This window comes from Scaptodrosophila lebanonensis, unplaced genomic scaffold, assembly GCF_003285725.1.
Source record: "Scaptodrosophila lebanonensis strain 11010-0011.00,11010-0021.00 unplaced genomic scaffold, SlebRS2 tig00000001-arrow-pilon, whole genome shotgun sequence".
NCBI lineage: Eukaryota > Metazoa > Arthropoda > Insecta > Diptera > Drosophilidae > Scaptodrosophila > Scaptodrosophila lebanonensis.
Genome location: NW_022060529.1, coordinates 14,844,544 through 14,869,703, shown reverse-complemented (window position 1 = coordinate 14,869,703; position 25,160 = coordinate 14,844,544). Strand labels below are relative to the sequence as shown.

General features: G+C 37.8%; 3 protein-coding genes across 4 annotated transcripts; all 3 read right to left on the bottom strand.

Moving 5' to 3' along the window:
- Nucleotides 1–211: 211 nt before the first annotated feature.
- On the bottom strand, nt 212–7,063 carry LOC115620909 (mitochondrial folate transporter/carrier). The gene is made up of 6 exons (XM_030514405.1): nt 6,215–7,063; nt 3,114–3,267; nt 2,629–2,875; nt 2,453–2,566; nt 2,052–2,197; nt 212–829 (listed from the first exon to the last, which is right to left on the bottom strand). Exons 1-6 carry the CDS (start codon nt 6,357–6,359, stop codon nt 637–639), a joined length of 999 nt encoding a protein of 332 aa, XP_030370265.1. The 5' UTR covers nt 6,360–7,063; the 3' UTR covers nt 212–636.
- Nucleotides 7,064–7,734: 671 nt separating this feature from the next.
- LOC115633720 (coronin-1C-A) lies at nt 7,735–21,512 on the bottom strand. Of its 2 annotated transcripts, none has more exons than XM_030531184.1 (7): nt 21,373–21,512; nt 13,059–13,511; nt 10,612–10,878; nt 10,127–10,540; nt 9,724–10,017; nt 8,721–8,903; nt 7,735–8,653 (listed from the first exon to the last, which is right to left on the bottom strand). In XM_030531184.1, exons 2-7 carry the CDS (start codon nt 13,254–13,256, stop codon nt 8,396–8,398), a joined length of 1,614 nt encoding a protein of 537 aa, XP_030387044.1. In that variant the 5' UTR covers nt 13,257–13,511; nt 21,373–21,512; the 3' UTR covers nt 7,735–8,395. The 2 variants fall into 2 exon arrangements, with proteins under 2 accessions (XP_030387044.1, XP_030387045.1); XM_030531185.1 differs by having other exon boundaries at nt 8,721–8,882.
- A 489-nt stretch (nt 21,513–22,001) lies between these two features.
- On the bottom strand, nt 22,002–24,552 carry LOC115625054 (nose resistant to fluoxetine protein 6). The gene is made up of 10 exons (XM_030519961.1): nt 24,268–24,552; nt 24,073–24,212; nt 23,847–24,022; nt 23,243–23,784; nt 23,087–23,166; nt 22,923–23,036; nt 22,508–22,848; nt 22,279–22,421; nt 22,116–22,230; nt 22,002–22,057 (listed from the first exon to the last, which is right to left on the bottom strand). Exons 1-10 carry the CDS (start codon nt 24,550–24,552, stop codon nt 22,002–22,004), a joined length of 1,992 nt encoding a protein of 663 aa, XP_030375821.1.
- Nucleotides 24,553–25,160: the final 608 nt, after the last annotated feature.

The window sequence follows — 25,160 nt, the reverse complement described above, 5'->3', positions numbered from 1 at the left end:
ATAACCAAAAACAAACAATAATTATATTTTCCATTTGTCAACTTTGAATATGCTTTTGGGTACTTACCATCATTGTGATAAGATTCGCTGCTATTTCTTATTCAGACATTGTATATTCGCGTATGTTGGAACCCCGTAGCAGAAGCTAGCTTGATGCTTCTTTAATATGTAAATAAGAATTTATAAAATTGTGTATTATTTACAGTTTTATTTACGATAGCTTTGTGATATTTTTAATACATATGTACAATTTACAAAATATATAAAACTACGCGGTCTATACATAATTTATAACTTGTTAAAGTCCAGCTTAAAGTTATTTTAAAAAATAGGTTAACTGCAAAAGTGATGCCAAACTGACAGTGCTTAGGGATTGCATCGAAAACTACCCAACAATAATAGTTAACATAACGGATTTGGTCTGTTCGAAACAGCCTCAACTTGATCCTTCCGGAAGATCAAACCGTAAACGTAATAATAGGAACTACATTATCTTACAAAATAGCCAGGCATAAGCGCTCAATGTTGTGCATATCAGTGGACTGTTTATACAAGTTTACTCTTAAAGCATAGACTGGAACAGAGGTATCAGTGGATATTGAAGATCAGACACGAAGAGTCGATTTTGAAGCCCTTCTAGCGATTAGTATTTTTATTTTTGTGATCTTCCTCCGACTGCTCAGCTGTCGTTTGAACAGCAGCTAGTTTTTTTCGACGCAGCATAAAATGCGAGACATTCTCGTAGACTAGGAAAGTAATCATGCAAGCGGGCACCACACGCGTCAAGTTCGCCTGGAGACCTTTGTAGAAACCAATTCTGCCCTCGTACCTGAAAAACAAGCAAGGCAGATGTTATTAAAAACTTTGTAAAGGGACTACGCATACATACTGGGATGAGCAACTAGTTGAACTTAGCAAAGAGATTCTGCACAATTTTCGGCTTGGTTGTGAAACTACTTACAATTGGAACGACGAATTGTTCAAGACTCGGAGAGTTGGTCAAATTTAAAGCGGCAAGGATAGTTGAATTAGCTTCAAGTCTTTTGATGAAATAAAAAGACCTGTCGTCGGACTTCATGGTTTGTTTGCATTTTAATTTAATTATGTTGTTTTTCTTTTTTTCTATTGTTGTTTTTGTATTTCAATTTGCTTGGCTTTTTCACTTTTGAATTATATTTTCCATGTTTGTATACTTATGTATGTACATTTGTAAATGATAAGTTCATGTGTCTTTAAATTAGAAACCATTCGAAAATCATGAAGAATCTTTTTGCCAAACGCAATTTAGATTTGTGAACACATTATTAAAATTAATTTTCACATTTTGAGCAGAGTTTTTTGTGCTGCTTTTGTATTTTGGTACAAAACAAAACTAGCAAAAAGTTGTTATATTCTTAACTGGCAATAAATTAACTATACTATAAACTAAATGTTTCGATGAATTTCTCAGCTTGTGCCATTGTTTACAAAAAGTGCTCTTCTGAAATTTGATTTCATTACTTGGCGACAATGCTCTTGCTAATAGGTTCGGCTTTGAGACTTTATCACAACAATTACTTCCAAAGTTTGCAGATGTTTTCGTGAATCAACTAAAAACCATATCTTTAAAACTAAGTATGGAATAAAATGTAATATGTATGTGGCTTTTAGGAGGAAATTATGCTATCCAAATTAATTAAAGTAGCTAGTTAGCTAATGCATTGACATAAAAACGTAGGCAAATAACTAATAGTAACAATAATACAAAGTAAAATTAATTGCCAGAGCGGCAGGGCTTTGTCATTTCACGCTATGTTTCATTTATGATATATTTATGTAGCATGTACTTAAAATTCAGATTGTACGTGTATTTTTAGTAGCTTGTTTACTTATGAATGAAGATTCTTGGCCCATAGTGGGTTGCTAGACACTCAATATTTAAATGTAATACTCTTTTATCTTATGCCTAGCTGGTCAGTTTCTCCCAAATGAGCATGACCATGCAAATATTGGGCGTGACATGCACCAAGTACGGCACCAGTCCCTTATAGAAACCGCGCATGCGTTCGTACCTCCAAGTCTGTTTGATGCAGTCCCAGGTGCCGCTGTAGCGATGGTGATGGTCCTGGAGACGTGCGCGCACCACCTGATATGGATATGTAGCGGCGGCAGCAATCAGCTTCGAAATGGCGGCAAACGCCAAGTACTCGGTTGTGGCCTGCGGGGCAAACGAAACCAAAGGTCAGTGAAATGTCGTACAAAAATCGATTGGCAGGCAACAAATTAAATGTGTCTCGCCATTTTTTGGATAACAACGAAATTGTGGCTTTTTGAACAGCTGCCAAAATGCGCGTCATCGACTGGCTTTATTATATATATTATATATATATATATATGTCGGGAGCACGCGCAATTTTGTCATGTGATGCGAGAACAACAGCCACACAAGTCACACACACCCTTGTACACTCACCAATTTTGTATCGATGGGAAGCTTGCGATATTCGTTATAGGCATTTTTCATCTCCTCATACGTCATAAACTGTATGGCTCCATGGGAAACGCCCAGCATGCCAGGCACAAAGCCCTATTACAACAACAGAAATATGTATAAGTAATGCTCACTCAGAAATGCATTGACCCACTTACTCTATATAGTCCACGCATGCCCTCCTCCTTGTAGATTTGCGCCAATGCATGCACCATGCCTCGGTATTCGGCGCTGCTGCTGCCCGCTGTATCGCATTGCAGGCACAGCCGTGTCTTCACCACCCATATGGGATTAGTAAGCACTAGCGTCAGAGCACCAGACTCGGCAGCGGCCAGCATATGCATTGTGGGACCCAGTGGCATGGTTGTGTTTCCGCCCTGAATAAATGTCTTGATGGTGTTGTAGCTGCAATGATCGTATAGAACTCGAAGTTAGCAAGAGGCACCTTAAAATTTATTCGCTTGCAAAGCATTTTCTTTGAGATAGAACATGACAAACTACTGTTTCCCTTTTTGTTAAACACAATATAAATTTCGCACATTTCTAAATAATTGAAAGGCTTTCCAGTCGGAATGGGAAACACCTTTAGTCGGAATTCTATTATATGCTCAGACATGCAAACAGGGAGTACATTAATACTTACAACATAAAGTATAGGCCCCATGAGGAACCGGATCCCCATACATTTGGAGTCACACCCTTGTAGAGGCCACGGAAGCCCTCCTGACGAAATATTGTGGCGAAAGCGCCGCTCAAGCCTCGATATTGCGGCACTGTGGCCGTACGACCGTCATTGACTGCAATGGAAGAACAATAAAATTATTGTAAAGTTTGATAATAATGTTGATTGTTTATTATTTATGGGCATGTCTGCAACCCTGAGACAGCCCTATCATGAACCTTTTGCATAAAAAGGGGTCCATTTAAGCAATTCTAGCTGCATATACATATGAACGTATGTACATACTACTTGTTTGTACATACATAAATCAGGTGTGTGTATAAGTATTTTACAATCTTTAGCGACTGTACCTGAGCCAATCAGTTGTTGACTTCAGAGCCTCTGGCTAATGTTAGGCTAAACAGTAGAACAATAACCAAGATTTCGCGTCAACAACCATAAAGAACAATGCAAGAACAACAACTTGTTTTCGAACATTTTTTTCGCACAGAGATGTTGTTGTCATTGAGCCTATTCCAAATGGACAAATGATAGCGATAATTACGCGCGCACACTCACGCCCATTCAGCGGATGTGATAAGCAGCCTAATGTAAAATTGGCACAAATTGCCAAATGAGGTGGTGCTGTTTACGAACAAAAATTATTTGCTATTTTTATCAATTAGCAACGAACGCAACAACAAAAGTCTAATCATATTTGTTTTGCAAAAGAGCTTATGACTGTTGGACGTGTGTCGAGATGGGGGGCACAGGGAAGGCTCGGGAGCAAAGATGAGGCCCGCCTATCGCCTGACAACAGCACGGGCGATCATAAAAAAAGGGGCTCGTCTCGAAAGATTTCTGGCAATGCTTGAGGCGCATATATGTACATATTATTTTTAGTTGTAGCGACAAAAAACGACCTATAAATTTATAATTCTATATGTACTCCTATATATACACACAAATGAGTTTCTATATACATAGACAGCGAATTTCAACGACATTTTGTGATCCGCTAAAGTTGCAATGACTGGCTGTCTATTTAACCTTGAAAATGGGATTGCAATACTTATGCGAAACCAGTTAATGGTGCCGAAATGAAATAGGGTCTGAAATACAGGTCTGTATACCATTTTACCAGTATGTATAAAAAAACATGTTGACTGTGTTACTTATAAATCAGCTGACTATTGCGAGTTCATAGCTAATGCGTATTTAATCGAGTTAACAAGTCGTACAAATTAAAATCATAAAATTTTTGTATTTATGGGCACAAAGCATTTACTGTCTCATGAGGAAAAGCCTTTACTGTACGTGTTTTGTTTTGAACGCTTACGTTATTATTGCGGTTAGGCTCTGAACTTTTATTTATATACTGGGGTTTAGTTATTAACAAAACGATTTTAAGTGCTAATATTCGTGCTCACAAATATTCATATCTGTTCGCGCCTCTTCACAGAACTAACAGATAAGCCCAACGCCAATGACTCAGCAGTCAGTTTTGCCACTTGGCAACAAACTTCCGTTGCAAATGAAAACCAGTTCGGCGTACCGCATAAAACTGCATGGCGCAGCTTTTCCGAGCATGTTCGCTCCTCCAATGTACAGTCGTCACTTTTGTTGGTCACGTGAGCAGACGCAAAACAACAGGCCCAACAATAACAACCACAAGATAAACAAGTTTTTGTTGTCGTTGTCCAAAAAACCCACACACTAAAGCAAAACAACCAAATGCGTCACAAAAAGCACACACAATTCCACATACGCCATGTTGCGCCTTGCGCAAGTCGAAATGGTCCGATCATATGTGTGTGTGTGTGTGTGAGTTGTGTGAGTAACGGTTACAGGTGTATGCTAGTTCTGATAAATGATGTTAAGCTTTTTTGTCCAGCCATTATCACGCGGCACGCGCCGCTTTTGCTTTCTTGATGAGGTTTGCAGTTTATTTTGCATAAACAAATTAATTTGCTATCTCTTGGCTAATACCCTGTTTACTGTAGCTCTGACGTGCATACAAATTATGTACATACGTGCATATGTGTATGTAAATATGTACATAAAAGTGCACATAAGGATGTATGTACGTATAAGCATGTCAACTACAACGAATAGTGGAAACCTGATTTTGTTGTGTTCATTCAAAGCGAGCATGCGGAAGCACATTCGGGGCATGTGGAGCCAATCGAGGACAACTATAACATCATACATACATACATATGTATGCATGTACATACGTCAGCGAAAATATTGTTTACATTTTAATTAAAACATTTGTTTGCAACATTTTCGCCACAGAATTCGTTATAGAAGGTTCGTTCCAGAAAGTAATTGATAAGTCAAATTCCTTCTAGTCGTGACCGAATCATGCTATGCGTCATGGAACTTGATTATCACGTCTGGGCTGTTTTAATCTACAGTCAACAAATCAATAATAACGCAGACTTATGGCTCTAAATGTTATTAAACAAAGGCAGACGTTTGATAAAATTCGATAACGAAGAAATGAGGATAGAAAAATATACAAGTACATAGGTATATGCATGTCTATAACTATTCCAAGTCCACGTGCCGTTGTTTATGGCGCGTTTGTTTATTGCCTGTCTACGTATGTATGTATGTTTGTGTGAGCGGGGCTTCATATTCAGCACGCTTTAACGTTTCCACAGAGATGGAAAATTTTAAAACTCACATACAAGCGAAAGCAAAATGTAATAATAAACAAAATGTAAAACGCCATGTACGTACAACTAAAAAGCCAGTAAACAAACTCATTTTTCTCAGCTGTCGTCAGTCAGTCATTCATTCAGTCAATGCACTGGCGCGGCTTCAGCTCTCAATCTGAAAGACATGAGTCGACGGCCGCCCCCTGTGCGTCAGGCCAATGCATTGCAGATTGGGAGTTGTATCAATGATGAGTGTGCGATGGGTGTTTAGTATGTATCTGATGGATGCTGTTTTGTTCGTTAGTGGTCACTCTATCGGATGGGCTCATTTCAGACACGTGCTAGGCACTGCACTTGTGCTTATCAGCTGCACACACATTTTACAACGACTACTATTTAATGTATTTCTTTACTCACCAGCAAATCGGATTTTAATTAAGTCCAACGGATGCAGTATCAGCGTTGATGCCACGCCGCCAGAAACTCCGGCGACCAAGTGCTCGTATTTAAAATGTGCAAAGACATTGAATTTCTTGCTGCCGGCCTGTGCGCTCGGATTCATTTTTGTGGTATATGTTTTATGTGCTTGGGCTAGGTGCGAAATGTTTCCTCTTTTTATTCTGTATTATTATTACTAATAATTTCTTTGCTCTCAGCTCGTGCGCTCTCACTTTGTGCAACTACTTGTTAATTATGCAGCCACATAATTTATATATGTATATGATTTTTTCTATGTAATTTATAATTTACACACTCTTTGGCTTAAAGCTTTGCTCAACTCGACTGAATTGCCAGCAGCAGCTGCAACTTGTAATTGACACAAATTTCAAATCAAAGAAACTCGTTGCAGTTCGCAATTATGTGTTCCGTTGCTAAATTTTCGTTGCTAGGGGCAGACTTTTTGTTGCTGTTGTTCTTGTTGCTGCTAGTGGCGTCGTCGCTGCTACTGCTTATACAGTTCTGCCTATGCTTTTTTGTTGCCCAGCTCATTTTTTCTTTGCAAATGGACAAATGGCTCAGATGTATTTTTTTCCGTCTGCTGCCAGTGCGAAATTTGCTGATGCAATAGTTGTGGACTTTGTAATGTCTGGCTTTTTGTTGTTGCTGTTTAGTATTGTTTTTTGGTAATTATTTTTATTTGTCTGCCATACGCTTATGTAATGCAAGACTCATTGCCCGAGTTTTTATTGTATCATCCCAAACACGACTTTAACTTTTTCAAACCTTTACTATACAGCAAATATACCACACGTGTGCTTACGTTAAGCGATTAAATAATGACTCGTTCAAAATGAATGCACGACCTTTTATATCTGTTCCAGAGTTGGGTGGTTCGTGATTTGGAACCATGAAATGAACAAATGGTAAAAGCTCACATTTGTATTATCATTATTACTTTCTTGGGTAAATTTCTGAATTTATGTTTATAAAATGCAAATTAAAGGACTGTTGAATTTATTCAAGTACATTTTTAAATATATGCGAAAGCTTTAAAAAGAATTTATTTAGTTCGTTCGAACTACATGTAGACTGCCCTGAAATTTTGGCTTTGAGGCTTAGCGTTGCCACTGCGCTGCAATTTTAGTTGGGCAAGTACATCGATAGTGTTGAACACCAATAAAGCAATTATCGATAGCACCATATTTAAGCTTTTAATAGTCGTTACGAAATCGTTAGCTATCAATTGAAATTTCATTGTGAATCTGTTCAAAAGTTAAACTCAATAAAAAAATCATATTGACATGTTGTGTATATTTTTATTCCGTATCAAATTGTAAATTGTTTGTATATAGAATATATAGTCTGCATTTTACATTTTAGTTTATTGTTACGAAATCGGTAGGTGAATTGCTTGTTGCCGCTTTGGACAGTTAATAAATGGTTTAACCATAAGCACTAAAATGATTGCCAAAATTTCAAAAATATAATTAAATGGATTTTTAAAGAGTGATTTCGTTGGTTTTTATTATTACAAAATATAACTTAATTTTAGTTAAAACGAGAAAAAATATTTATTAAAGCCGCGGCACAAGGTTTTAACAAATTCGGATGAATCCTATAAATTTTAAAAGCTATTGTCATGAATTTCGTATTAACAATTAATTATGTATAATTTTGTTATTTTTTATGTATAATTTCAAAAACAAAAAATTAAATATCGATTGCAGCAGTTAAGTCTATGCATTGATTTTCACTAATTCTGTGTTATTTTGTTAACTTTACAACAATATCTCTCAAAAATTTAAATATTCTCTGCTCCTCAATTTTGAAGGCAATAGTTTAGAGAACATTTTGGTTCGTTAGGTTTTCATAATTTCTTTTCAATATATTTGGCAGGATGTTGTGTAAGTATTATGCGTTTTGCTCGCTGTTTCTGTTTTTGTTGTTGATTGTGTTTGCTATTCGCACTTTGTAAAAATTCTAACATTAAATTATATAAAATAAATAATCGAAATAATAAATCATAGACGACACACACATGTAGAGTAAAAAATAAACGTAATTTTTGCATTAAAGAAAGACAAACGATAACGACGAGCTTCTCGATGCAGTACCCAGCCATTTACAGTTTTTATTTTTTGGCCACAGCTGGAACGTTTAATCGTCGTCGTGCGCGTTGTCCGCCGCCGGTGCAGTTGACGTCGATGCGCGATCATTGGCACTTTCACTGGCATGGCTATCGGAGCCCGCCGCAGTCTGGCCACCGCTCCCGTTCTTATTGCTGTTGCGCGCATCCGTTTCGTCTCCATTGCTCGCACTCACTTTCGCTTCTAAGGCACGTATGCGATTCTCTTGTTTGACAATGATCGCCTTGAGCTTACGTATCTCATCCAGTATGTTGCGGTGATCCTTTTCCTGTGGAGCGCAAAAGCAAAAGTGAGTTAAGCAACATGCATATGATTTCCCAATGCACCGGTCTTACCGAGAATACCGCCGCTGGCGCTCCACCATCGCTGGACTCGTTATTGTTCGCAGATGCATGATTGCCACCACTACTGCTGCCGGCTCCTCCAGCTCCTCGCGGGATGCTCAGCGGGTTCTTTTTCACTCCCAGAGTTTTGTTCGCCGACGAGACATAGCCACCCTGTACAATGGAGACGCGATCCTGATTAGGTTTTTTAGTAAATCTGTTCTGTTGGGCTACAACAAGGGAACAAAGAACACAACAACAAGCGCCACGCAGCGTGCGTGTTAAGGCGTGTAAGCCGATCGTGTTGCAGGTGTCTGGTAATCTACATATTACATACATATGTATGTATGTACATATACAAGTAGTATGTATGTATGTTTGTATATCTATTGGTCTGTTTATGTTGTGGCCTGAGTTGGCTGCGTGTGGGACTACTGCATGTACGAGTATGTATGAATGTGGATTTTATTTGGCAATTAGTACAGTACTGGTGAAGAATGATGATGTTGGCGGTGTAGGGCGTGTTTACTGGGCAGACGAGACAAACGTAGAGAACGCATAAAATGTCAAGGCAAAAAAAAAAATTGGAGGACGACAAGGTTTTTAGCAAAGCGTGCCATTTTAGCCACAATTTCGAAGCAATTTGGAAGAGCTACAGCTATCGGCCAATTAACAACTTTACAGCAGGTTCAAAATATACGCAGGCAGCTTTTTTGTTTTGGAATACATTCTTGATGTGACGCGCTCTGAATTGACGGATTGCGTGCAAACGCAGTGGCTGCCACTCTTAATATTAGCCACCGCGGATTGTGCGCAGGCCGAGAAACGCGCTTGCTATAGCAAAAATAATAATATAGATTTAATATTTGGGGGCTGGGTCATTCCAGCCCCCATCTGTACGCTCCAAGATTTGGTGCAGAGGCCGGCACCATTGCAAATGTGCTTCCACCTAAATGCACCCAACGAGCGCTGTATTCCAAATGTATATGCAATGTGCGACTGGTTCGACACTTACTTTGAGCGAGAATGTCAGTGGATCAGCATCTTTGCCCTCCACCCACTCCTCGGCCGTGATGGCGGCATCTTCTGCCAACGTATCGGGATAGAGATCTTCTTGGAAGAGGTCCGATTTGCGCGGCACAGTCATCGAAATCACTTGACACAGACCATTGTTGTTCAGGCGATAGAATTTGGCTATTTCGCAGGTGGTGACGTCACAGCCACGTTTTGGCATCAAGCCAATACCACGCTGCGGATCTGGTGTTTGAAATGTGTTAATATAGTGCACAAACGGTGGCTCCGGGGTTACCTGAAAGAAGTAAGAAGACAAAGCTTTAAAAATGTAAACTAATATGTGTTCCCAAAAGTATTTACTATACGATCCGCATTAGTTAGATAGTTAGACCGTTCCTATTTACCTCAAAGTAACGTATGACTGAGTCGCCTTTGCCGCACAAATAAATCAAATTCGTATCCGCATCGTACAGAGGGAACATCACGCCGTTTGACGTGTCCAGCTCGACCATGACAATGGGCTCGTTGAGGGCGTCGGGCGCACGCAATGAATACTGGCGCTCTGAACTGCGATTGAAGCCGGTGGTAAAGATGAGACCATGTCGCAGGAAAATGGCTCGCGTTGCCTTTGAACCCTCATGGCACATCGCCTCGCTCTCCAGTTCGGCGGTGCGCGGATCATAAATCCTAATTTTTTTGTCCTTGCATGTGGTGACCAGCTTGGAGCCGTCCCAATTGAAGCAGGCACTATAAACAATATCCGGATGTGAGTTTATGTGCACGAGTATTTCGCCAGTGCCCACATTCCAAATCACCACCTAAGCAAACATGAGATAAATTCATTATTGATCGTAAAAAACAAACATGGAAAATTTCATTGGGCAGTCACCTGATTGTCCGAGCCGGCCGTCAGCAGCACATTGAGCGCCGAGGGATGCCACAGCACGAGCCCCACTCTTCTCTGATGGAATACCAGATCAACCACGGGCTCGGTGAGCGTGCGTGACAAACCCCCGTCGGGTATTTGCCAAACCTTGACTACACAATCCTCCGAGCCGGAGGCAATCACATTGTCGTTGTGCGGACACCAAGCAATATCCAGGACTGGACCTTTGTGTCCGCCCACCAGCGGATGATCGGCTGCAATGCGTCCAACCTGAAAGTATTCCATTCCGAAAAATTGCAATTAATTGGTGGCTATTAATTTGCGACGCCATAGACGCCACAGACGACCCATTGGCCCAATTTAGCGCGCATTATTTTTAGATGCCGTCAGCAGCAGACGCAGCTGTCGGCGCTGCGGCTAATCCGTGCCACAGCTAAATAAGCAAGCATTCATAACACAAACTTCATGGTGGCTGGCAGACGATCAGACGATCAGACTCTGCGAGTGCGTGCGAGTGGCTGCATTTGAAACCACCTGATAATGCGAAAGTGCGAAAGTATAAATCTATTTCCAGAGAGATTTTTCTACTCAATTTCTAGCGCATATAAATTCATTTCAAGCTTTATTATTGCAATAAAAACTAACGATTATTTTCGGTTAAGAACTCTCCGTTGTGTTTATTGCATTCTCGATAGCAAGCTGAACACAACGAAAAAGTAAAATTAAAGTAAACATTTATATTTCTTTATTATACATATACTATGTATGTATGTATTTAAAATTGGCATATTTGTTCCTCAGAATCGGCATTTTTGTATATGTATAGTGAATACATACTAAGAACAGGCACAAAAGAGAAATTAGTGGCAGGTGCAGTTTCGACTTTTTACCTGTTAGATGATTAAGTCACTTATATTTTCATGTGCGGAAAGTCTTAATTTATTTTAATGTCGTCCCAGTCCGACTATGGAATTTCCTGTAACCCCAGCTTTTCTCTTGCAACAGCATTTCAGTTCAAATAAACTTTGTTAATACCTTTATGATATTCTATAGCTTAAATTATAAAACTCAAAAATACCAAATTTACTTGAAATCTCTTCAAAAATCTCTCGAAATCTAAAAAAAAAGGGATCCTATTAGGAGATATTCCTGCATCAATCGTTCCTATGACAGCCATATAAAATAATGAAAGAAGATGCGGTTTGTAATAAACGTGCCATCCATATGCAGAATATGGATCAGACCAGTCAACATATGATGTTTGGTTTTCCTAGGAGTTATGGTTGAAAACAAAGCAAAAAAGATTTGAATGCTATTCGCGGAATATTAGGTTTCTGGTAAATTTGAAACAATTTACAAAGCCAAGTTTTATAAATACAATGCTAGAATTATTTAGCTAATGTTCTTGGCCAGTAAATCGAGTTTAGGCTTTTTGGTAATTTAATGTCACTTCTTAAAATGCTAATGGGCCGAGGCGTTGGGCATGGCTCATTAAATATGCAATATAGAAATATACATATATTTGGATATAAAATAGAGCGTGTGAAAGTCGGACTACATACATATGTACATAAACAAACAAGAAACCCATTAAACAGCAGCTGCAAAACTTTCATGGAAGGCGCGCGTTTCGCATACAAATTTGTTCCAATTAGAAACTGAAGTATTCGTCTAGCTGCCTACTACAAATCTTGACCAAAAGTGGTGGCCATTGGCCAACATGTGCCAAATTGGGCGAAAACGTCCACGGCCCACGTAGAATGTTGAAAATAAAGAACGGATGCGCATGTGTCAGATTTAGAGCGCGCGCTGTCCAAATCAAAATCATTTATAGCTTATGGATAAATAATGCGCATTCAAGTGCTGCAAAGATATATTTTTTTTGAAATATATAATTATATATACAAACAGCTCTTTTTTTCGCAGCTAAAATTAGAAAATTTACTTTGTCATGTTGGCCACAGGCCAATAAAAGTGTTGCGATTTATAAAGAGATCGGGCCAGAGAGAGCGAGAAAGATCGCCAGAGATAAAGCTGTATAGAGAGTGAGAATACTTGCAACAATTACTAGACTTTCCGCACTTGCTGCACGCCTTTGCGTTTGTTTGTGTATGTGCATGTTTTTTTTTTTTGTATTTTTTTGTATTTTTAACAAAAGATTGTATATAAAGGTTTCCTGAAAATCGCGTTCATCGTCATGCCTGGCAACAAGCCCGCAAATGGCAACAAACTTTTGCAAAGCAATAAGAGAATACAAAAGTAGAAGAACACTAAAAATAGTGGCTCATTGTTTTTCTTAAAAATAAATATTGTACATACATATATCCATACTTCAACTGCTATGCTTTGTAAGCAACCAAAATAGGGATTTCCTTTTGGCAGCAGCTGAGTGCGTTTCAGACGCGACTCGCATCCGTTTTGCGCGCGTTTTTCAACGCCTGTTCGCTCACCTTATTATGGGGCAATACAATGAACGCGCCGCCGCCCGCCGATTCCACAATGATTGCCAAGAATTTGGGATTGACGGCACAGAATGTGGAGTCCCAGCTGGATTTGGAGACACGTATATTATCGTAGCATTGCTCCCGCTTCAACGACTGCCCGTAGACATGACGAAATTTTGAGCTGCGCACTACGCGAAATGACATCTTGGAGTTTGTGCTTTCTGATGGCTGATGGTTCTTGGCTATTAGCTATTGGCCGATGGGTGCAGATGAGGTGCGGGTGGTGGGTGTGCCTATGCAGTTATAGCTCGGTTGCTCAGTCGCTCGGCTTTTGTGTGTGTGTGTGTGCTGTGCTCCTCAGTTGCGCTCTATATATTATTATTATCTTGCTTATTGCGATTACTGACAATTTTACGCTGTGTTCTATAAACGAAGGCTAGTTGGTCCCAATTCAAAGCTCTGTAAAGAAACGAAACTCTTATTGTAGCTTGAAAAATGAACATCAATTAAGTGCTAAGAGCCTAATTGTACAGTAGACGGTTTATTTAGTATATTAATAAATACACTTGAGGCTTTTTCTTCAGAAAAAGTTTACTAAAGCGGATCATTAATTTAAAATATTATTCAAGTAATTAAGTGAATTACAATTACAAATCAAAAATTGAATGATGTATTTAAGATTTTGAGAAAAAACTTGTTTGTCTTTATAAGTATATACAATAAATTAGTCAGGAATGAAATCACTGTTCGCTCCGCAGTGTAATCGGAGGGTTCATAAAGTTTTCTCCATTTAACTTTTTCGTTTATTTGCTGCTTCGTAGATTGTAAAGCGATATTCTTATGTTCTTTAATTACACGACCATTTGATTTATTAGAAATAAAATCATTTTTGAATACAGACATTGTGAAGATTTGGAATTTAAAAAATTGAGTTTAATTTACCAAATGACGAATTGAATGACGATTCGTCATAAAAATCAAATAAATATTGAAGCTACATACTAAATTCTTCCTATTTGTTGCGGTTTCAAAGTGCACTGAAAAGGGCAAAGTTTAAATAAATGTGTCTGGCGCAAGCATGCTCTTTGTGTCTGTTTTTGAATAACAAGAAATAATATTATTTAATGCAATATTTCTCCTAGCCCGAAAATATTGTGTATATGGCCCCGTTTCCATTCAAACAGAAAGAGCCATATACAAAAACTAATTCATAAATAAATCACAATGCTGAGTTACGCACGAACGTCTCAGCATTTAATAGCCTCGATTTGTTCGATCCAATTTGCATATTTCTCCACGAAGCCAATAAACAATAGCTGTAGGTATTGCATGACATTTTTATGCAAAAAATGTTTTGGCCTTTTGTTACTGGAGTTGTTGTTGGGCTTGTCGTTACATAGGATGTGGGCATTATGTAATAAATATAATATGCCTGCATCTGTCTGTGCTCTTGACCTTTGACAATGTTGATAGAAAAAGTGGCAAGAAGCTACCTTCGCTGCCCTGTACTGTTTCTAACGCGCTGCCAGAAGAAAGTTTTAAGGTCGAGGTGGAGACTTTCACCAGCTGCTTTCGTGATATGTGCCAAAATATACGAAATTCGCAACTACCACGTATCTGAACGACAAGTGTGCGATTGTGGTGGCGGACGGGGGTGCGGACAAATGACATCATACTCGTAGAGCTATAATAATACATTGATAAAGTTGGCTGCAAACACGTGAATTATGGCCATCAAGAGAAGGCGTAGCGAGAAATTTGTTACTGCCTTGTTCTTTTTCTAGATAATAACAGCACAAATGTGTAAAACGAAACTTGGGCTGGGCCCATAATCAAACGCGATGAGACATCGCCTGCCTAGTGGTATCTCTGCCAGCTGGCCAAGTGACTAAAATTGTTCGTTAATCAGCGAAAAAGGCGACAAAAGCGCCACCAAGAAACTAACTTCAGCTTCTGCTACAACTCTATACCCTACACCGTTTTGTTTTTGTTAAATCAAACAACTTTCGGTATACCTCAGATTGGACATTTAAGGCAATAACCCATAAAAAAGTAATACATTCTCATTTCTCTCGGCATTCTCACTTATAATAATAAAGGTTCTTTTCGAATTACGATTAAGAAAACTCTATGTAGAGCTACATTTTTTAGCTGAACAGTTTGGAAACAGAGGAATAAATCGGTTGGCGTGCCATGCCACGATATGCCCTTCCATTTAAAGTGAAGAGTATAAATATGATTATGGTTTACACTAAAAATTTGTCATTGACCCGCCAAAAGACATTACTTTTTATTGCCACCCCATTTTATGTTGGCTGCAAGGTAAAGCGTAAAAATAATTTTTTTTTAACTTAAGCGGGACGATTTGTGTTTGTAGGTGTTGGCCTAACAAGTAAACGCGCCGCACTACAGATAAATTATATCAGCGGAACGAAAACCAATCATATGAAACCCATAAGTAAATATAGCGTTAAAAAGGCCTATTAGCACTAACGTTCCATTTCTTGAAGCTACCAAATATAGGCCTAAAGAAAAAGTTTGAAAACTGTGCATACACACATACATGCATACATATACGTGTATATCCATATATTCGTTTCTCTGTTTGCCGTTAGTATATTTACGTATGTATTTTATGTTGTTTGTATATTTTGAATACCTTGCCACCGCCAAGAAAATTTTTATAAATTTCACAGCTGTTGAAGGTCAAACTTAAAAATAGAAAATTAAATCATCTTAAGGCAAAATTAATATATACTATATGCATACATATGTAACACACACATACACAATCACACCGCTCTTTCGATTCTCTGTTGATTCTGCTGACATAGTTTCTGCAATTTATTTGTTTTGCCCGAATTGGCGGCCCCAACCTATTCAAACGCTTGCATATGCCAAAAATGTGCCCTGTCATCGAGACGACGACCACTTGAACTTGCCTTCGACGACAACTCAATTAAATGGTCAAGCGATAATTCTGCGCTCTTACTGTTACTCTTACAAAACGGAAGCTGCTCTGAGTGTGTGCGTGTGTGTGATTGTGCAGTATGTATTTGTTTGTGTGGGTGTGTGAGTGCATAAATAACCTATGAGCTGTTTATCGTAATGCGGGCGTAGTGACGACTGCTTGCCCAATGATCTCAGGGTGCAGTTGGATAACTGGGGGGCCAGTGGAAAAACACCATTTCTGTTCAGAAAAATCAGGGTACAACGATTTTCAGGAATATCAAGCATGTCATAAGAAGTTTATCGTACAAATTTGACTCTTTACTCATAGTTATTCACTTCTAATCAAATGCCCCTTTAGTGCAACTAATTTCTTTAAAATGGTTTTATTTGATTGAATTGAACATTCGAATTCAATAAATCTAGGGGTAAGTTGTGTTTAAAAATGGTTTTAATTAAAACTGAAATGCAGATTGGGAAGTCATTTCGATATGATTTAATAAGTGAAGTTATTACGAGTCTCCTTCCACTCCAAACAATTTTTAAAATATATATTTGACTCTTTACTCATAGTTATTCACTTCTAATCAAATGCCCCTTTAGTGCAACTAATTTCTTTAAAATGGTTTTATTTGTTTGAATTGAACATTCGAATTCAATAAATCTAGGGGTAAGTTGTGTTTAAAAATGGTTTTAATTAAAACTGAAATGCAGATTGGGAAGTCATTTCGATATGATTTAATAAGTGAAGTTATTACGAGTCTCCTTCCACTCCAAACAATTTTTAAAATATATATTTGACTCTTTACTCATAGTTATTCACTTCTAATCAAATGCCCCTTTAGTGCAACTAATTTCTTTAAAATGGTTTTATTTGATTGAATTGAACATTCGAATTCAATAAATCTAGGGGTAAGTTGTGTTTAAAAATGGTTTTAATTAAAACTGAAATGCAGATTGGGAAGTCATTTCGATATGATTTAATAAGTGAAGTTATTACGAGTCTCCTTCCACTCCAAACAATTTTTAAAATATATATTTGACTCTTTACTCATAGTTATTCACTTCTAATCAAATGCCCCTTTAGTGCAACTAATTTCTTTAAAATGGTTTTATTTGATTGAATTGAACATTCGAATTCAATAAATCTAGGGGTAAGTTGTGTTTAAAAATGGTTTTAATTAAAACTGAAATGCAGATTGGGAAGTCATTTCGATATGATTTAATAAGTGAAGTTATTACGAGTCTCCTTCCACTCCAAACAATTTTTAAAATATATATTTGACTCTTTACTCATAGTTATTCACTTCTAATCAAATGCCCCTTTAGTGCAACTAATTTCTTTAAAATGGTTTTATTTGATTGAATTGAACATTCGAATTCAATAAATCTAGGGGTATGTTGTGTTTAAAAATGGTTTTAATTAAAACTGAAATGCAGATTGGGAAGTCATTTCGATATGATTTAATAAGTTAAGTAATTACGAGTCTCCTTCCACTCCAAACAATTTTTAAAATATATATTTGACTCTTTACTCATAGTTATTCACTTCTAATCAAATGCCCCTTTAGTGCAACTAATTTCTTTAAAATGGTTTTATTTGTTTAAATTGAACATTCGAATTCAATAAATCTAGGGGTAAGTTGTGTTTAAAAATTTCGATATGATTTAATAAGTTAAGTTGTTAGAGCCTCCTTCCACTCCAAACAATTTTTAAAATATATCTTAACCTACGATGACTTGTGTCACAGAAAAGTGATTAGTAATAATGCTAACATTATTTTAAACTGTAATATTAAATTATTGCTGTGTCAAATCTGAGCCTGAGTGGGCCAGTTTGTTCTGCTGATGGGGATTCCTTACTATATACACACGTATGTATGTATGTATGCACACACGTGTAATTGAAATGCAATCTGATCAGATTAGTGGGTGATTGGTGCAAATTTCCAACAATAAAGTGGCGGATGGGTCAAGACATTGCAAATGCTTAACAGTGATTTCCCGGCCAATGCCTTTATTATTGATTAAAGATGAAATGAAACTTTTGTGGCTTCCCTTGCTCATATGTACATACATATGTATATTAATTTTATATATATATTTTTTTTAATAACATTTGCGCACTGTGCGTCGCGTGCTCTGCCAACTGTACACAAATTAAATTATTGCTTGATTGGAAATCTTAACGCTCAGTAGAAACGCTTGCCAATTCTAATTGCTAACAAATGTTTGTCGTGCGCTTGTCGTTGTAGAAACAACGTGACTAAAGGCTTGTCACCCGCTCGGCTGGCTGGTTGCCTGGTCTGGTTGATTGGTCAGTTTTGCAGCTCAGAGGGGTGCTCTCAATTGGACGCAGTAATGTTCATAAAAACCACACGCAAATGCTTGTACTTATATACAACTATACTTATGTATGTGCACCGTATGCGGCAATGGAGTGTGAAAATTATGAGAAATACTCGTTGGAATTGTTGAAGTTCGTTAGTTGGCAGACCTATAGTCAGACATGTGCATTATCCATTCAGCGTACAACAGGCAGCAGGCGGCACAATGCACAGTCGGCATCCACTTCAGACATTGCCGTTATACGTGTAGTACAACTGTCAAAGTAATGTGCATCTACTATAATTAGCTAACAATGGCGTCGTTCGTATGCTTTTTATATGCGGATACGATATGTCATAATGCTGCTCGAAATACATACAATATGTATAAATGTACATACAGTAGTATATTCTGCATAATGCGCGATAGTTAGGTGGCAAATCCAATTGTAAACATCCATCAAGCTGTGAGTCTGTGTTACACACACAGCACAAACAACTAAATCAAAGGAAAACAAAAGTGTTGGCAAACTGTCTTATCAACAGCAATACGAGTAACAGCAGCGGCAACAGCGCCAGTAACAGAAGCAACAACAGCAGCCCATCATCACCAGCAGCACAGAGTTGCAAATTTTCTTGGCATGATGTCATGCGTATATGCATATGCATTTATGTATGTATGTATAGTATATACATATGTGCAGTTTGTTTGTTTGTGGGCTTGTCAAGTGCAATTACAGTTGCGTAGTATCATTATGCATAATAGCTGTCATTAGATTATTTGTGATTAGAGTTTGGTCAGTCCGGTGCGAACTAGTTCAAAAGATCAGGTTTTAAAAGAACACTTTTAGACTATAAATAATTTTTGAAATAAAATATCCTCCCAGGTGAACAGGACCTACTGAACTAGGAAATTATAAGGATTCACAAGTTTTCATTAGATTATAATAATCTTTCTGTTAATAGATGTACAAAAACTCACTCAGTTGACGTTAGGACCGTTTTAAAAAGTGGATAATTAAGCTAAAAATTAAAACTTTAACACAGTATTATTTTGTTTTGAATTGGAATCAAAGTAATAAGGTGGGCAAATTATTAGTCGTAGAAACGGCCAACCACCCAAATAAGTCTTTGCCGCTTTTGCCAATATACTGCATCTGAAAACCGCTATTCGACTTTATTTAAAATAAAATCAGTTACAGAAATCCCATCAATATTTGGAGTTCATTAAACTTCAAGTTGGTATGGTAAGTGTTTAATAGTTGATACACATAAGGTGCGCAAGTGTTGGTGCAGACGCAGACGCAGACAGGCGCTCAAGCGTTGTCAACATTGCATGCTGCAAACACTAAGGCGGCAATAAGAGAAACAACAAGTATGTACATATGTACTCGTATATTTTTGTTTCGTTGCGTTGTGCGTTAATTTGCGTGTGGAGGTGAAGGAGCGTGCGTCGCAACGCGCGGCTTGGGTGGTGTCGCTGACACCGACATCGTAAGCGAGTGAAAGTGGAACTCTGTTGCTAAATTTAACTATGTATTGTGGCGCTCTGTTGTTGCTGCTATTCTTGTTGTTGTGGCTATGTTAATTGCACGACGCTTCTTTATTTCGTCGTCTACTTGTTGCTATTTCTGCATTTGCGCTTAGTCAGACTGGCAATTGGCGGCAATTGACGATTTCATTTTCATTTCTCTTTGGATACTGTCTCCACTGTCACTTAATTTGCATACAATCATATTTTCGTTGCACGGTTACGCACGCACATTGTGACAAGCAAATATGTTTTATGGCATTGCGTTTTGTCACTAATTGGTGTAGCTTTTTTTGGCTGCTGCGGTTGTCGCTTGCTGTTTTTGTTTAAGTTTTTGTTCGCCAAGCCAGTTGTTGTTGAGCAGCAGCCGTGGGGGCGTACGGCTCCCTTAGAGCGTTGTCGTACTGCTTCCTACACTTTCTAAGCGCACAATGCCGCGCCGCTGGAGGTCGTTGTTTTTCACACTTGTTTCTGCCTCTTGCTTCTATGTCTGTCTTTTCCGCAGCTCCACATATATACTTATGTATGCATGTATGTATATGTTCATATGCACTTATAAGCTCACGCACACACCGTTTCGTTTTTGTTACAAACGTTGCTTGCGTGTAATTCTACGCGTTGTCTCACTGGCCAACTGGAAGCCACGTCTCTTAAGTGGATACTGCTTATGATGTACGCACATAAATGCAAACTTAAGTACGCACATACATATATATGCATTATATATGTTTAAGTACTTGCACATAACATTATGGTTTATCGTTTAGCCGCATTTGCGCCCACATTATCAGCACCGAAAAATACGCGCTCACTGGCCGCAATGTCATTCTAGCTGTTTATAACTTGTTGCTTCCAGAGCAAATTGACAATCAAAAACGCGCTCTCCCACTCTCACTGCACCCTTTTGATGAAGGAACTTTATAAACAATCGGTCAACCGGAATATATGTACGTTCATATATTCATATGTATGCCACCGTCATTAGTTTATGGGAAAAATAAAAACAATTAAGCTGTTTCAAAAATAAATTTGTTTTTTCTCTTGTGATTATTTATTTTCTTTTTGCAACATTTCGGCGTTTGGTCTCTTTCCGTTCTTGTTGTTGTTGTTGGTTGTAGCGGCGCGTCCAAAAACATTTTTATTCCCTATTTTGGGTGTTGGACTCATATAACACATGTGTGCGCTCCCGTTCCCACAAAGATATAGCTGAACTCTTCACATGCATTATAGTTGCGCTCACAGCTCACACACTCACGCATGCTCGCACACATACAAACGCAATTGTCGCACTTTTATTGCAGTGATTTTAATGATTTTGTAATACGCGCGTTTATTATTAACCTTTCGAATTATATTATTGCTACTTAATAGTATGTATTTATTAAATTGGGCGCAATTCGTTGCCAGTTGACGTGTGCTTGTAAAAATACCACAGTGATTCATTAAAATATATATCGTATTTATATTGGCACAATGCGGTAAAAAACTATTAAACCAACACTTGCACACTTACTTTAATTTAACATGTATGCTTATGCATTTAATTTATAATTACTATTTGTTAATTTTGATTTACACTTCGTTTCGTTGTTTGTCAAATGATTTAGAGTTTTCAGTCACGTAGCGAAATGCCGACGTCGAAAGCAACACACACTCAAAGAGTAAATCAACTGTCTACTAGCGATGTAAGTAAACACCGATTCACAGAAAAGACATCGATTAAAATGCGATGTTCGTATTAACCCAATTTGTTATCGATGGCTCGATGGCACGAGCAAATGAAAAAAAAAAAAACGAATAATTTATGACTACCAATAACAGATTGTGGATGTTTCATACTTAAGATACTTGTACAACTATTCCTATAAAAAATCGGCAATATAAGAATTACAAAATATTCAAAACAAAAACAGCAGTCTTTCGACCGACATTTTTTTTCCTTCCTCAGCGTTGCCACTTGCTAAAAAGAATATACATACATATGTATATGTTTTGTACAAAATTTAAATTGTCATATGTGGTAGGGTTCTTGAACGTTACATACATACATATATGAAAATAGATATTATTAAAGTATGTTAATAAAAAAACATTTCAAGCATAAGATTACTTAGAGACCAAATGCCAGCTCCAGCCATTATTTTAAATTTTCTCCAATTCCATTGGTCTTTCAGATGCCGATACGTTTTTTTTGCTAGCTAAAAACATAATTTTTCATATTTATGTAGTGAAATAAAATGTACCATGTGCACTCACATTTTCCGTGTATCATCATTAATTTGGTAACCTGTACTAAAGGGTATTCAACTAGTATTGAAACAACAAATGCAACCAATTGCGTCAAAATAAAAACCAATATAACGCTGCTAAACTAAACAAAAATCATTTAGGTTTTGCATTAAAAACATTAGTTACTTACCAAATACAATCTATTTATGTAAATTGGTTGCCTCATATATCCAGCTACCAGACGTAGTACGGCCACATGCCACAGAAATGCCTGAAAGGACATGCGAGCCATTGGACGAAACACGGAAAGCACGCATAAGTCATAGGCTAGCCCTGCGAAATTTTAAATGGGGTTTCATCATGTATGTAAATACAATATGTATTCTTGTATGTATATTTGATTAGTTATATTTACTTACAACCCAATTTAACGCACATACAACAAATAAAGCCGGCACAGACCAAAATCCAGACGTTTTTGTATAGACCAGCATATAGTGCCAGCCAAATAGATGGTTTCTCAAAATCGTTCTTGATAAATATATACCCCGAAGACAACATTATCATTACTGCAGGAATTAGAAGCCACATGCCAAGCTCGTATTTTAATTTACCCCGATATTTGGGTTCTGAAGACCTATTTTTTAGGTAAAACTTTCCGCAGAAAAAGCCTACACAATATCCACCTATGTTGGTGTAGAAAGGAGGATAAGTCTGATAGAATGTATCTGAATCGCGAAAGAATAAATAGCGATAAGTTCTAGAAAAAAAGAAATATAAATTAGAAATATAAATTAGATTTTAATTAATTAATGGAAAAACTCAATTTTATACTCTGGCTTCGCGTGATAGACAGCTTCCAGTTTCAGAAAATAGGTCAGGAGGGCAGGAACAGCAAATGATAGAACGATTAGGAGACCATTCATGAAACGTTCGATCTTAGGATGTCTATGAAGAAGATATTGAAGAAACATTTTACTGTGCTTCGACATACATACTTTTTTGCTATAATTATATTAATTAGGAACAACTCAAATAGTTGCATGTCTGCGGCCATATACCAGGTCTGTTGAGCACACTGAGAGAGGGAGTACGATGTTCCAATGATGATTTATCAGTATATATATATACATATATACAAAAGAACGACTTACACTCTCTTCTAGTAGATAGTTGTTGACGAACAATAAGTTTTTCCACCAATTTTCGCGACAAAAAGTTCGCTCCGCTTCTGTAATGTGCCTCCAGAAGGGGCCATCTTGAAGGCGAGTTAACATCGTGCCATTGAAGAGAATCAATAAGACCAACGAGGGCAAGAGTCTAAAATATCTGACGAGAAAAACACGAAAATAGACTCCTATGCAAGTTAATATGCTTGATTGCTTGTTTATCAATTGCCGATCAGTGAAATTAATATATAGAAGGAAAGCACTCATAACAAAAAAGATTTGTATAACAGCACTGCCGTTTTGATAAATCGAGGTCTCGAATCTATTTAAAAGCTGCTCGAAAAATTCTGTGTTTTGAACTGGCACAGTCATAAATATCATCAATGTATGGCCAAGAATGACGATAAAAACTCCAATAACACGAAAGGCATCAAAAAAGCGGAGATCTTTTGAGAAATCGCTTGCGTGTGGAAGGACGAGACGATAATAATTTCGACAAAGTGAAAAGGCGCTAAAGAGTTTCTGACCTGCAAAAGAATCTCTGAATGACGACAGCTCAGTTCATTTAAAATACAACTTTTGAACATACCACTAGTTTTTAAAGGTTCCTGATAAAAGGTATTGTTCTGTGCGCTTAAAGGCTGTTGAAGCTTCAATCGATAATCGTAGAATGTTGAGGCTACGTTCAGAAAAACCAGAACACCAAAAATAGTGTAAAATACAACGTCCAATGAGTCTGAAATATTGTCAATTGAGGATATAGAACTGAAATATTATTGTAGAACTTGCCATTCTCCAAAGGCTCATCTCCACGCACACAGTACTCGATGGTGCTTCTAAGCCTTAAATGGAATTGGCGACCGTATTGACGATTCAGGCAACTGTTAACCAGGTGGTCGTAGTGTAGGCGCTCATCCGTATCCCTTTTGTGGACCTTGGCGTAATAATTGTACAGCTGCAGACGGTGATCCTAAGCATCCTTACTTGCACATAAAACTTGATGAGCTTACCACCTTATCCATGGCTTTGCCCTCGTAGAGCTGTTGGATTTGGAATCTACTTAGCGTGCTGAGCGCTCTCTTGCAACGTTCTAGGCAAACACCCAGAAATAGATGATCGTGTCGAAAATTATGCTTCGCATTCTGGGAAACTTTGTCAATTTCATGCCACAATGCGGAGCTGGCGTTTGGAACAATTTCCGCATAAACCAAGCAATATGTGCTGTGTCCCAACAACTGGCTTGGAGGTTTTTGAAGGCACAGATCATAGTCTTCCAGCTGATACATGGGAGGCATTTGTCTATACATTGTCACTGAGTATGGAATACATTGAGTTGTTTTCCTAGTTCTTCTGCAGGATACTTACAATTAAATTCAGTGAAGTTGGCACTGGCATAGCCCGTTAGTCCCACAAGGACGACGAGTGTGAATGCTAATATATGCATTATCGAACCGTTTCAAGAAGCGTTCCAAGCGCTACTGTTTTAAATTTTCAACGATTACGATTTTGTCATAAAACAAATTTGCAGTTGGCGTGCTATAGTGCTACGCCTCAATGGTTTAGAAAATGCATTTTCCCGCCTAAAGGCAAATCAATCAAAATACATATTTATCGCCAGCTTTCCCACATGCCCAGTTATCCAAATCTAAATATAATATACTGTATACTAGGTTTTATTGTTGTGCGTGCGTTTAAAGCGATCTCTAAGGGAGAAAAGACTTAAAACGACCTAGAGTCGCTTACATTCGGGCCCCGTCTCCACAGTCATTATAAAGACTAGCATTGAACAACCTAATAAATACCTAATTAGGTTCCAATATTGTTATAACAAGAGTATTGTTGCTACTAAGAATGCCTTTTCTACCGTTAGTTGTAATCACGATTCTGATGAAATTACAGAATA